At 48.2% G+C, this 13,004-nt stretch overlaps 1 protein-coding gene across 5 annotated transcripts in view; it reads left to right on the top strand.

Moving 5' to 3' along the window:
• Nucleotides 1-13,004, top strand: part of LOC128705732 (uro-adherence factor A) — a 199,631-nt gene that overhangs the window by 174,742 nt on the left and 11,885 nt on the right. For all 5 annotated transcript variants that reach the window (XM_070087120.1, XM_070087126.1, XM_070087150.1 and 2 more), the window contains one exon: nucleotides 3,262-3,394. In XM_070087120.1, coding sequence (XP_069943221.1) covers nucleotides 3,262-3,394 — 133 coding nt within the window. The remainder of the gene's footprint in view (nucleotides 1-3,261; nucleotides 3,395-13,004) is intronic.

Genomic DNA, 13,004 nt, shown 5'->3' with positions numbered 1-13,004 from the left:
GCATTGAAAATTGGGTTGGTCAAATGTTTGTTAGTGGGATGAATTGTAAAGGACCTGCCTAGTATGGGCCAACAGGCCTGCTGCAGTGTTCCTCCTTTCTTATGTTCTTATCTCATTTCATGGATTAAACCTGATTGCCTCCCATTTTCCAGATTCCCGTGAAATATATATTGTAATAGACTGCTAGTAAGGATCTCTGTGGGAAGCTGAAGGATCTGCTGATGGGGAACTGAAGGAGCAAAAACTATGTTTGCAAAATACTGCAGGAAAATAAGGATAACCGAAGGCGTATTGCAGATGTACTGGAAAACAGTGGACACAGGATATATATTTCTTTTTGTGTATATATGCTGAGAGTTCAGTTTAATCTATATTTCAGGGATAAAAATATTTTTTTTCTGGTGATAAGGTTCGTGTAGCCTTAAGGACTTTCGTGTAATCAATTGGCTTTACGTCTCATTGACCACCCTCAACATGGCTTTGTCTAGGCAACTTTTCTCGCTCTATAGAGCTTTATGAAATCAATTGATGAAGCTCTACACAGAAACATTGTCACAATGAAACCTTACTTTTCACTTTCTTCCTATTTTTTTTAAGTCAAGGATAACCAGCCTTAATTGTCCAGTAGGTGACTAATTGAATTCACTAGGCAGCAGATCAACAGTGCTGTGACACCTGTGATGGAATTAGCAGATGTCTGGGTCCCAGAGGCGGAACCTCCAAAATGAAGCTAAAAACTAGATGGCGTCTCGGTCTCTCTTGGATAATTATAGTCTGAGAGTTACACGATAACAACGGTTCTAGTTTTACTGTCAAATTTGTGTGGTTTAGCTGAGAATTGTTCCATGAAGAGTGCTGTGTTGTGGGCTCATATATGAATTGTCCCATCCAAGGTGTTGTTGATGGTTAATAGTGAATTGTTTAGGCAGGGTGATGTGACTAACTCTTCTGAGAGGACCTATTAGTGAATATTACACCGAAGCTAAACCGCTCTGAAAGAAAAGAAAACGAAGAATCCCGACAGATGTGGTAGAATAAATATACTTTAAAACGAGACTTATTTACACAGCATTTCGCTTATGGGTGAGCTATTTACAGCGCCATCACTTGCAATAGCTTACTTGTGAACGAATTCTTGAGCAGGTAAAGGTCATGCGATACGACCATACTGAACCTGTCGTCGGAGGCTCACGTAAACACAGGGAGTTAATCAGGTGTGCTCTCTGTGACTAGTTAATGGTCCAAGTCGGACCGAAACGTCGTCACGAGTGTCATTCTCGTAGATGTGGGTTGTTTATATATTTAGGAGTGCTCTCTCACGCGGCACCAACATTGTATCAGTCGTTCTGAAGTGACACCTTCAAGTGGGTGACACCTTCAAGGAAGATGTCTTGATGCCGTTGAAGAGCAGCTACCCTCTCATTTTTCTTAGATCCTCTTCCCTTTCCCCGACGCTGCTTACTGTAGCTTTCTCATGTGCATGGAATAGGCTCGCCAGAGAGATAGCAATTCCTAAGTGACAATAACTCCAGTTCTGATGGAACGGAGCTTTTGATGGCCCCATAACTTACGAACTCTTGCTGAAATTCAACTATGCTGAGTGCCCTGCTGAAGAGTCCAGATGAGGCTGACACATTTCTTCACCTTGTATGAGCCGCATCTTGCGTGATGGAATATGAAAGGGCAACAACTTTTGTTGCCACTGCATAATTGTCATATAGAATAGTGTAGCAGCACACTGATGATGTATCTAATTTTGCTAAATTAAAAAATACAGGGTCGCCTAAACGCGAAGTACGCCAGTTCATGCTGGCAAATATCACATACTGTACAGTATACAACCCTTTCTGTGTGATGTAATATGACAGAAAAATATAGTCTTTGCTCCCACTGTGTAACTATCATATAGAAAAGAGTAGCAGCACACATCTGCAATTAAAATTAACGTTAGTGATATTTAAGCTAATTGTGCATAGGGAGAGTGGCCTCTTTTGACGGGTGCTACTCTTTCCACAGGGTGCTTGCATCTTGTTTCTCATAAATGGTTGGGATATTTTCCCTTTCATCTGAGCCCGCTAACACTTACGGTTAATAACACAACGAATTATAAATATGGACTGTGGAACGTGAAATACTAACTCTGACAAGTTTTACATATTTAACGAGTATGATTTCTGTCGCGTGAAAGAGAATTGACCACGAAAGTAGTAGGTGCTTTTTTAATAACCAGAAAGTACATTTCTTTAGGTTGAACCTGATTGCCTCCCAGTCTCAGGTACTATATGACATACGGATTTAGCGCTTCCTTGAAAATTAAAATAATAATGTAATAAGAAGAAAATATTAATAAGTGAAAGAGGTCTCCTGATCAGTTCCGAGTATTCCTTTCACAATGTTCCTTTCACAATGTTCCTTACACAATGTTCCTTACACAATGTTGTGACAGGATAATATATATGAGTTAACGTCACTTATATATACAGCGTTGGTATAGATAAGAATAACATTGTACAACACATCAGGTGATACGGTACATTTTTAATAATATAAATTGATTAGCCTTGGAAGGTTATGTAAACAAAAGCTCAGACCAGCGAATCATCATATAACTTAGACCCGTGTTAGGAAACACTTGTCCTGTTTCCTGACTGATAAAGCACCTGTAACTCTGTACCAGGAATTAGGATTGCGGACACGCACACTCATGCCTAGTAGTGGAAGTTCTGAGTTGGAGAGGAAGTCAACAATGACTGCAGTATTGCTGAGTGACGTCACTAATCACCATGCACCTCAGCTCTGCTGTTGGCTGGTTATTTGTAGTTTGTTATAGATAGAAGTACCTTCTTGGAGTCAGTCCATCTTAGCTCGTTGAGTCAGTCCATCTTAGCTCGTGGAGTCAGTCCATCATAGCTCGTGGAGTCAGTCCATCATAACTCGTGGAGTCAGTCCGTGAAAGTTTCACTCAGGAACATGTAGAGTGCCTGAGAGTGCCCCATCCTAAAGATGCTACTGACCTCTGTCTATTGTCATCCCCCTTCTTTTTCTACTACCTTATTTTCGTTACACACACCAAACCACACACACACACACACACACACACACACACACACACACACACACACACACACACACACACACACACACACACACACACACACACACACACACACACATATACACACACTATCCAAGCTGGTAGAGACTTACATTTCTTATGCAGGTCAACTAAATTTCGTCTCCCGTCTCTCCTTCCTGGCACAGCTTGGAGAAGTACAGTGTAGTGGCAGTGAGAGCCAAGGTCTCGGTGGAGGTGGAGCAGCGAAAACGTCTTGGCACTTGGGCCAAACGGGTCCTTGTCCTTGACGGAGCTACACTCTACGCCTACAAGACAAAGGTGAAGAGCACAATGTTTAAATAAAGCATTTTAACTGTGGTTGTCTGGTAGTTCATGTTGTCATAGTCGGTTTAAGGGATACATGGAATTTTTTTTCCTAAGAACAGCCTAGACCTTTTAAATATCTTATAAGCCACTTTTAGAAAAAGATAGTTCAGGTGGCGGTCGAAGAAGTATTTTATAGGAATTTATGCAGTTTTAAGAGATTCAAGTGGTAATGAACGACTGTCAATTAATAAGTAAAAATGGAGGACTCAAACAGTGCGCCTGGTGCATGCCACTGTTTGAATCCTGGTTGATTCTTCTAGTTTTGAGATATTTAACTATCACTTTGGATTCATTTTAGTACCTGGACAGGACGTTATATATAGTCGAACGTATTTTAATGGAGCTGTTTTCACGCTTCTTCGATTCGACTTGAAACTTTCGTGGGTTGTATATACTGGTAAACCCATCACTAGTAATATTTTTAGACAAAAAAGACGCAAATATTCATAACAAGCCATCATCTGGACAAAGTTTCACTAGAAGCATTGCAGCGAAATGTTGAGCAAATAAAAGATTGATCAACTTGTGTCTTGTAACCACACATCAGGATGGGTTGCAGCTTCCACCTACCCGCTGTAACCACAGATCAGGATGGGTTGCGGCTTCCACCTACCCGCTGTAACCACACATCAGGATGGGTTGCAGCTTCCACCTACCCGCTGTAACCACAGATCAGGATGGGTTGCGGCTTCCACCTACCCGCTGTAACCACACATCAGGATGGGTTGCAGCTTCCACCTACCCGCTGTAACCACAGATCAGGATGCGTTGCGGCTTCCACCTACCCGCTGTAACCACACATCAGGATGGGTTGCAGCTTCCACCTACCCGCTGTAACCACAGATCAGGATGGGTTGCGCCTTCCACCTACCCGCTGTAACCACATATCAGGATGGGTTGCAGCTTCCACCTACCCGCTGTAACCACATATCAGGATGGGTTGCAGCTTCCACCTACCCGCTGTAACCACAGATCAGGATGGGTTGCGGCTTCCACCTACCCGCTGTAACCACATATCAGGATGGGTTGCAGCTTCCACCTACCCGCTGTAACCACACATCAGGATGGGTTGCGGCTTCCACCTACCCGCTGAAACCACATATCAGGATGGGTTGCAGCTTCCACCTACCCGCTGTAACCACATATCAGGATGGGTTGCAGCTTCCACCTACCCGCTGTAACCACAGATCAGGATGGGTTGCGGCTTCCACCTACCCGCTGTAACCACAGATCAGGATGGGTTGCGGCTTCCACCTACCAGCTGAAACCACATATCAGGATGGGTTGCAGCTTCCACCTACCCGCTGTAACCACACATCAGGATGGGCTGCAGCTTCCACCTACCCGCTGTAACCACACATCAGGATGGGTTGCAGCTTCCACCTACCCGCTGTAACCACACATCAGGATGGGCTGCAGCTTCCACCTACCCGCTGTAACCACACATCAGGATGGGTTGCAGCTTCCACCTACCCGCTGTAACCACATATCAGGATGGGTTGCAGCTTCCACCTACCTGCTGTAACCACACATCAGGATGGGTTGCAGCTTCCACCTACCCGATGTAACCACATCAGGATGGGTTGCAGCTTCCACCTACCCGCTGTAACCACACATCAGGATGGGTTGCAGCTTCCGCATACCCGCTGTAACCACATCAGGATGGGTTGCAGCTTCCACCTACCTGCTGTAGCCACACATTAGGATGGGTTGCAGCTTCCACCTACCCGCTGTAACCACATCAGGATGGGTTGCAGCTTCCACCTACCCGCTGTAACCACACATCAGGATGGGTTGCAGCTTCCACCTACCCGATGTAATCTCATCAGGATGGGTTGCAGCTTCCACCTACCCACTGTAACCACACATCAGGATGGGTTGCAGCTTCCACCTACCCGCTGTAACCACACATCAGGATGGGTTGCAGCTTCCACCTACCCGCTGTAACCACATCAGGATGGGTTGCAGCTTCCACCTACCCGCTGTAACCACATCAGGATGGGTTTCAGCTTCCACCTACCTGCTGTAACCACACATCAGGATGGGTTGCAGCTTCCACCTACCCGCTGTAAAAACATCAGGATGGGTTGCAGCTTCCACCTACCCGCTGTAACCAAACATCAGGATGGGTTGCAGCTTCCACCTACCCGCTGTAACCACACATCAGGATGGGTTGCAGCTTCCGCCTACCCGCTGTAACCACATCAGGATGGGTTGCAGCTTCCACCTACCCGCTGTAGCTGCACATTAAGATTGGTTGCAGCTTCCACCTACCCGCTGTAACCACATCAGGATGGGTTGCAGCTTCCACCTACCCGCTGTAATCACATCAGGATGGGTTCCAGCTTCCACCTACCTACTGTAACCACACATCAGGATGGGTTGCAGCTTCCACCTTCCCGCTGTAACCACACATCAGGATGGGTTGCAGCTTCCGCCTACCCGCCGTAACCACACATCAGGTTGGGTGGCAGCTTCCACCTACCCGCTGTAACCACATCAGGATATGTTGCAGCTTCCACCTACCCGCTGTAACCACATCAGGATGGGTTGCAGCTTCCACCTACCCGCTGTAACCACATCAGGATGGGTTGCAGCTTCCACCTTCCCGCCGTAACCACACATCAAGATGGGTTGCAGCTTCCACCTACCCGCTGTAACCACATCAGGATGTGTTGCAGCTTCCACCTACCCGCTGTAACCACACATCAGGATGGGTTGCAGCTTCCGCCTAGCCGCTGTAACCACATCAGGATGGGTTGCAGCTTCCACCTACCCTCTGTAGCCGCACATTAGGATGGGTTGCAGCTTCCACCTACCCGCTGTAACCACTTCAGGATGGGTTGCAGCTTCCACCTACCCGCTGTAACCACACATCAGGATGGGTTGCAGCTTCCACCTACCCGCTGTAATCACATCAGGATGGGTTGCAGCTTCCACCTACCTACTGTAACCACACATCAGGATGGGTTGCAGCTTCCACCTACCCGCTGTAATTACACATCAGGATGGGTTGTAGCTTCCGCCTACCCGCTGTAACCACATCAGGATGGGTTGCAGCTTCCACCTACCCGCTGAAGCCACACATTAGGATGGGTTGCAGCTTCCACCTACCCGCTGTAACCACATCAGGATGGGTTGCAGCTTCCACCTACCCGCTGTAACCACACATCAGGATGGGTTGCAGCTTCTACCTACCCACTGTAATCACATCAGGATGGGTTGCAGCTTCCACCTACCCACTGTAACCACACATCAGGATGGGTTGCAGCTTCCACCTACCCGCTGTAACCACACATCAGGATGGGCTGCAGCTTCCACCTACCCGCTGTAACCACACATCAGGATGGGTTGCTGCTTCCACCTACCCGCCGTAACCACACATCAGGATGGGTTGCAGCTTCCACCTACCCGCTGTAACCACATCAGGATGGGTTGCAGCTTCCACCTACCCGCTGTAACCACATCAGGATGGGATGAAGCTTCCACCTACCCGCTGTAACCACACATCGGGATTTGTTGCAGCTTCCACCTACCCGCTGTAACCACATCAGGATGGGTTGCAGCTTCCACCTACCCGCTGTAACCACACATCAGGATGGGTTGCAGCTTCCACCTACCCACTGCAACAACACATCAGGATGGGTTGCAGCTTCCACCTGCCCGCTGTAACCACATCAGGATGGGTTGCAGCTTCCACCTACCCGCTGTAACCACACATCAGGATGGGTTGCAGCTTCCACCTACCCGCTGTAACCACACATCAGGATGGGTTGCAGCTTCCACCTACCCGCTGTAACCACACATCAGGATGGGTTGCAGCTTCCACCTACCCGCTGTAACCACACATCAGGATGGGTTGCAGCTTCCACCTACCCGCTGTAACCACACATCAGGATGGGTTGCAGCTTCCACCTACCCGCTGTAACCACATCAGGATGGGTTGCAGCTTCCACCTACCCGCTGTAACCACATCAGGATGGGTTGCAGCTTCCACCTACCCGCTGTAACCACATCAGGATGGGATGAAGCTTCCACCTACCCGCTGTAACCACACATCGGGATTTGTTGCAGCTTCCACCTACCCGCTGTAACCACATCAGGATGGGTTGCAGCTTCCACCTACCCACTGTAACAACACATCAGGATGGGTTGCAGCTTCCACCTGCCCGCTGTAACCACATCAGGATGGGTTGCAGCTTCCACCTACCCGCTGTAACCACACATCAGGATGGGTTGCAGCTTCCACCTACCCGCTGTAACCACACATCAGGATGGGTTGCAGCTTCCACCTACCCGCTGTAACCACACATCAGGATGGGTTGCAGCTTCCACCTACCCGCTGTAACCACACATCAGGATGGGTTGCAGCTTCCACCTACCCGCTGTAACCACACATCAGGATGGGTTGCAGCTTCCACCTACCCGCTGTAACCACATCAGGATGGGTTGCAGCTTCCACCTACCCACTGTAACAACACATCAGGATGGGTTGCAGCTTCCACCTACCCGCTGTAACCACATCAGGATGGGTTGCAGCTTCCACCTACCCGCTGTAACCACACATCAGGATGGGTTGCAGCTTCCACCTACCCGCTGTAACCACACATCAGGATGGGTTGCAGCTTCCACCTACCCGCTGTAACCACATCAGGATGGTTTGCAGCTTCCACCTACCCGCTGTAACCACATCAGGATGAGTTGCAGCTTCCACCTACCCACTGTAACAACACATCAGATGGGTTGCAGCTTCCACCTACCCACTGTAACAACACATCAGGATGGGTTGCAGCTTCCACCTACTCGCTGTAACCACATCAGGATGGGTTGCAGCTTCCACCTACCTGCTGTAACCACACATCAGGATGGGTTGCAGCTTCCACCTACCCGCTGTAACCACACATCAGGATGGGTTGTAGCTTCCACCTACCCGCCGTAACCACACATTAGGATGGGTTGCAGCTTCCACCTACCTGCTGTAACCACACATCAGGATGGGTTGCAGTTTCCACCTACCCACTGTAACAACACATCAGGATGGGTTGCAGCTTCCACCTACCCGCTGTAACCACATCAGGATGGGTTGCAGTTTCCACCTACCCACTGTAACAACACATCAGGATGGGTTGCAGCTTCCACCTACCCGCTGTAACCACATCAGGATGGGTTGCAGCTTCCACCTACCCGCTGTAACCACACATCAGGATGGGTTGCAGCTTCCACCTACCCGCTGTAACCACACATCAGGATGGGTTGCAGCTTCCACCTACCCGCTGTAACCTCACATCAGGATGGGTTGCAGCTTCCACCTACCCGCTGTAACCACACATCAGGATGGGTTGCAGCTTCCACCTACCCGCTGTAACCACACATCAGGATGGGTTGCAGCTTCCACCTACCCGCTGTAATGACATCAGGATGGGTTGCAGCTTCCACCTACCCACTGTAACAACACATCAGGATGGGTTGCAGCTTCCACCTACCCGCTGTAACCACATCAGTATGAGTTGCAGCTTCCACCTACCCGCTGTAACCACACATCAGGATGGGTTTCAGCTTCCACCTACCCGCTGTAACCACACATCAGGATGGGTTGCAGCTTCCTCCTACACGCTGCAACCACACATCAGGATGGGTTGCAGCTTCCACCTACCCGCTGTAACCACACATCAGGATGGGTTGCAGCTTCCACGTACCCGCTGTAACCACATCAGGATGGGTTGCAGCTTCCACCTACCCGCTGTAACCACACATCAGGATGGGTTCCAGATTCCACCTACCCGCTGTAACCACACATCAGGATGGGTTGCAGCTTCCACCTACCCGCTGTAACCACACATCAGGACGGGTTGCAGCTTCCACCTACCCGCTGTAACCACATCAGGATGGTTTGCAGCTTCCACCTACCCGCTGTAACCACATCAGGATGAGTTGCAACTTCCACCTACCCACTGTAACAACACATCAGATGGGTTGCAGCTTCCACCTACCCGCTGCAACCACATCAGGATGGGTTGCAGCTTCCACCTACCCGCTGTAACCACACATCAGGATGGGTTGCAGCTTCCACCTACCCGCTGTAACCACACATCAGGATCTGTTGTAGCTTCCACCTACCCGCCGTAACCTCACATCAGGATGGGTTGCAGCTTCCACCTACCCGCTGTAACCACATCAGGATGTGTTGCAGCTTCCACCTACCCACTGTAACCACATCAGGTTGGGTTTCAGCTTCCACCTACCCGCTGTAACCACATCAGGATGGGTTGCAGCTTCCACCTACCCGCTGTAACCACACATCGGGATGGGTTGCAACTTCCACCTACCCGCTGTAACCACACATCAGGATGGGTTGCAGTTTCCACCTACCCACTGTAACAACACATCAGGATGGGTTGCAGCTTTCACCTACCCGCTGTAACCACATCAGGATGGGTTGCAGCTTCCACCTACCCACTGTAACAACACATCAGGATGGGTTGCAGCTTCCACCTACCCGCTGTAACCACAAATCAGGATGGGTTGCAGCTTCCACCTACCCGCTGTAACGACATCAGGATGGGTTGCAGCTTCCTCCTACCCGCTGTAACCTCACATCAGGATGGGTTGCAGCTTCCACCTACCCGCTGTAATCACACATCAGGATGGGTTGCAGCTTCCACCTACCCGCTGTAACCACACATCAGGATGGGTTGCAGCTTCCACCTACCCGCTGTAACGACATCAGGATGGGTTGCAGCTTCCACCTACCCACTGTAACAACACATCAGGATGGGTTGCAGCTTCCACCTACCCGCTGTAACCACATCAGGATGGGTTGCAGCTTCCACCTACCCGCTGTAACCACACATCAGGATGGGTTTCAGCTTCCACCTACCCTCTGTAACCACACATCAGGATGGGTTGCAGCTTCCTCCTACACGCTGTAACCACACATCAGGATGGGTGGCAGCTTCCACCTACCCGCTGTAACCACACGTCAGGATGGGTTGCAGCTTCCACCTACCCGCTGTAACCACATCAGGATGGGTTGCAGCTTCCACCTACCCACTGTAACAACACATCAGGATGGGTTGCAGCTTCCACTTTCCCGCTGTAACCACATCAGGATGGGTTGCAGCTTCCACCTACCCGCTGTAACCACACATCAGGATGGGTTGCAGCTTCCACCTACCCGCTGTAACCACACATCAGGATGGGTTGCAGCTTCCACCTACCCGCTGTAACCACACATCAGGATGGGTTGCAGCTTCCACCTACCCGCTGTAACCACACATCAGGATGGGTTGCAGCTTCCACCTACCCGCTGTAACCACATCAGGATGGGTTGCAGCTTCCACCTACCCGCTTAAACCACACATCAGGATGGGTTGCAGCTTCCACCTACCCACTGTAGCCACACATCAGGATGGGTTGCAGCTTCCACCTACCCGCTTAAACCACACATCAGGATGGGTTGCAGCTTCCACCTACCCGCTGTAGCCACACATCAGGATGGGTTGCAGCTTCCACCTACCCGCTGTAACCACACATCAGGATGGGTTGCAGCTTCCACCTACCCGCTGTAGCCACACATCAGGATGGGTTGCAGCTTCCACCTACCCACTCTAACCACATCAGGATGGGTTTCAGCTTCCACCTACCCGCTGTAACCACATCAGGATGGGTTGCAGGTTCCACCTACCCACTGTAACAACACATCAGGATGGGTTGCAGCTTCCACCTACCCGCTGTAACAACACATCAGGATGGGTTGCAGCTTCCACCTACCCACTGTAACCACACATCAGGATGGGTTGCAGCTTCCACCTACCCGCTGTAACCACACATCAGGATGGGTTGCAGCTTCCACCTACCCACTGTAACAACACATCAGGATGGGTTGCAGCTTCCACCTACCCACTGTAACCACACATCAGGATGGGTTGCAGCTTCCACCTACCCGCTGTAACCACACATCAGGATGGGTTGCAGCTTCCACCTACCCACTGTAACCACACATCAGGATGGGTTGCAGGTTCCACCTACCCACTGTAACCACACATCAGGATGGGTTGCAGCTTCCACCTACCCACTGTAACCACACATCAGGATGGGTTGCAGCTTCCACCTACCCGCTGTAACCACACATCAGGATGGGTTGCAGCTTCCACCTACCCACTGTAACCACACATCAGGATGGGTTGCAGCTTCCACCTACCCACTGTAACCACACATCAGGATGGGTTGCAGCTTCCACCTACCCACTGTAACCACACATCAGGATGGGTTGCAGCTTCCACCTACCCGCTGTAACCACACATCAGGATGGGTTGCAGCTTCCACCTACCCGCTGTAACCACACATCAGGATGGGTTGCAGCTTCCACCTACCCACTGTAACCACACATCAGGATGGGTTGCAGCTTCCACCTACCCGCTGTAACCACACATCAGGATGGGTTGCAGCTTCCACCTACCCGCTGTAACCACACATCAGGATGGGTTGCAGCTTCCACCTACCCGCTAGCGCCACTAACAAGTGCACCTCACTTTCTGCCTAGTTCAGATAATTAAAAAAAAAACTGTGTCTTTTAGAAGCAATAACAAAAGTCAAAGTTATATAAAATTTCGTCAACCTTTGTCCTGTGTAATGTCTTATCTGGTGTAAAATTCAATACTTTTCCTTTTTTTTACTTTGTTTTTGTTTGACTTTGTTTGCACGTGCAGGACAAAATAAATGCGATGTGGCTTAATTTGAAAAGTGGCGAGGAGCCTGCTGAATGACTCCTTCAAGGGTCATGAATCTCTATAGATAACTCTCTTGCTTAGCATACTGACTTCTTACACATTTTACGTATTACACATTCAAGGAATTTATATATCGCGTAATATATTATTAATAATAATAATAACATTATTATTATTATTACTGTTATTACGTCAGTGCTCAGTAATAACCCGCATGGAATCAGAAACTCAGGAGATTAATTGTTTTGCATAATTCATTCCTTCTCTGGGATCAACTTATATAACAAGCGTAATTTAATTTAGCCTAATTCACCTAAATATTTTTTAGATAAGTTTACAATAATTTAGTAATAAAGAAACACAATGAAATATATATTTTTCGTTAGGTTCAGAATAATATTTGCGAAATTATTGCATACAAAAATTTTCGCTTCCCTTATTCGGAAAAAAGAGCGTTGCTATATAAGCGAAAAAGCACAAGTTTTACCTATTCGGCACGACATATATATATATATATATATATATATATATATATATATATATATATATATATATATATATTATATATTATATATATTATATATATATATTATATAACATATATTGTATAATATATATATATATATATATATATATATATATATATATATATATATATATATATATATATATATATATATATTTATATAATTATATGGGATTAAGCTTGTACAATTCTACAAGAATGTTAAAAATGTATTTATCATGTGTGGCGCTACACGCACTGGTTGACCTTTCAATGCGTGACACTTCAAGGTCACCTCAGTAGGATTTCCCTGAAGCCCTGAACTGCT

This window comes from Cherax quadricarinatus, chromosome 2 (assembly GCF_038502225.1).
Source record: "Cherax quadricarinatus isolate ZL_2023a chromosome 2, ASM3850222v1, whole genome shotgun sequence".
Lineage (NCBI taxonomy): Eukaryota > Metazoa > Arthropoda > Malacostraca > Decapoda > Parastacidae > Cherax > Cherax quadricarinatus.
The sequence above is the reverse complement of the archived record's forward strand: the minus strand, read 5'-3'. Positions and strand labels throughout refer to the sequence as shown.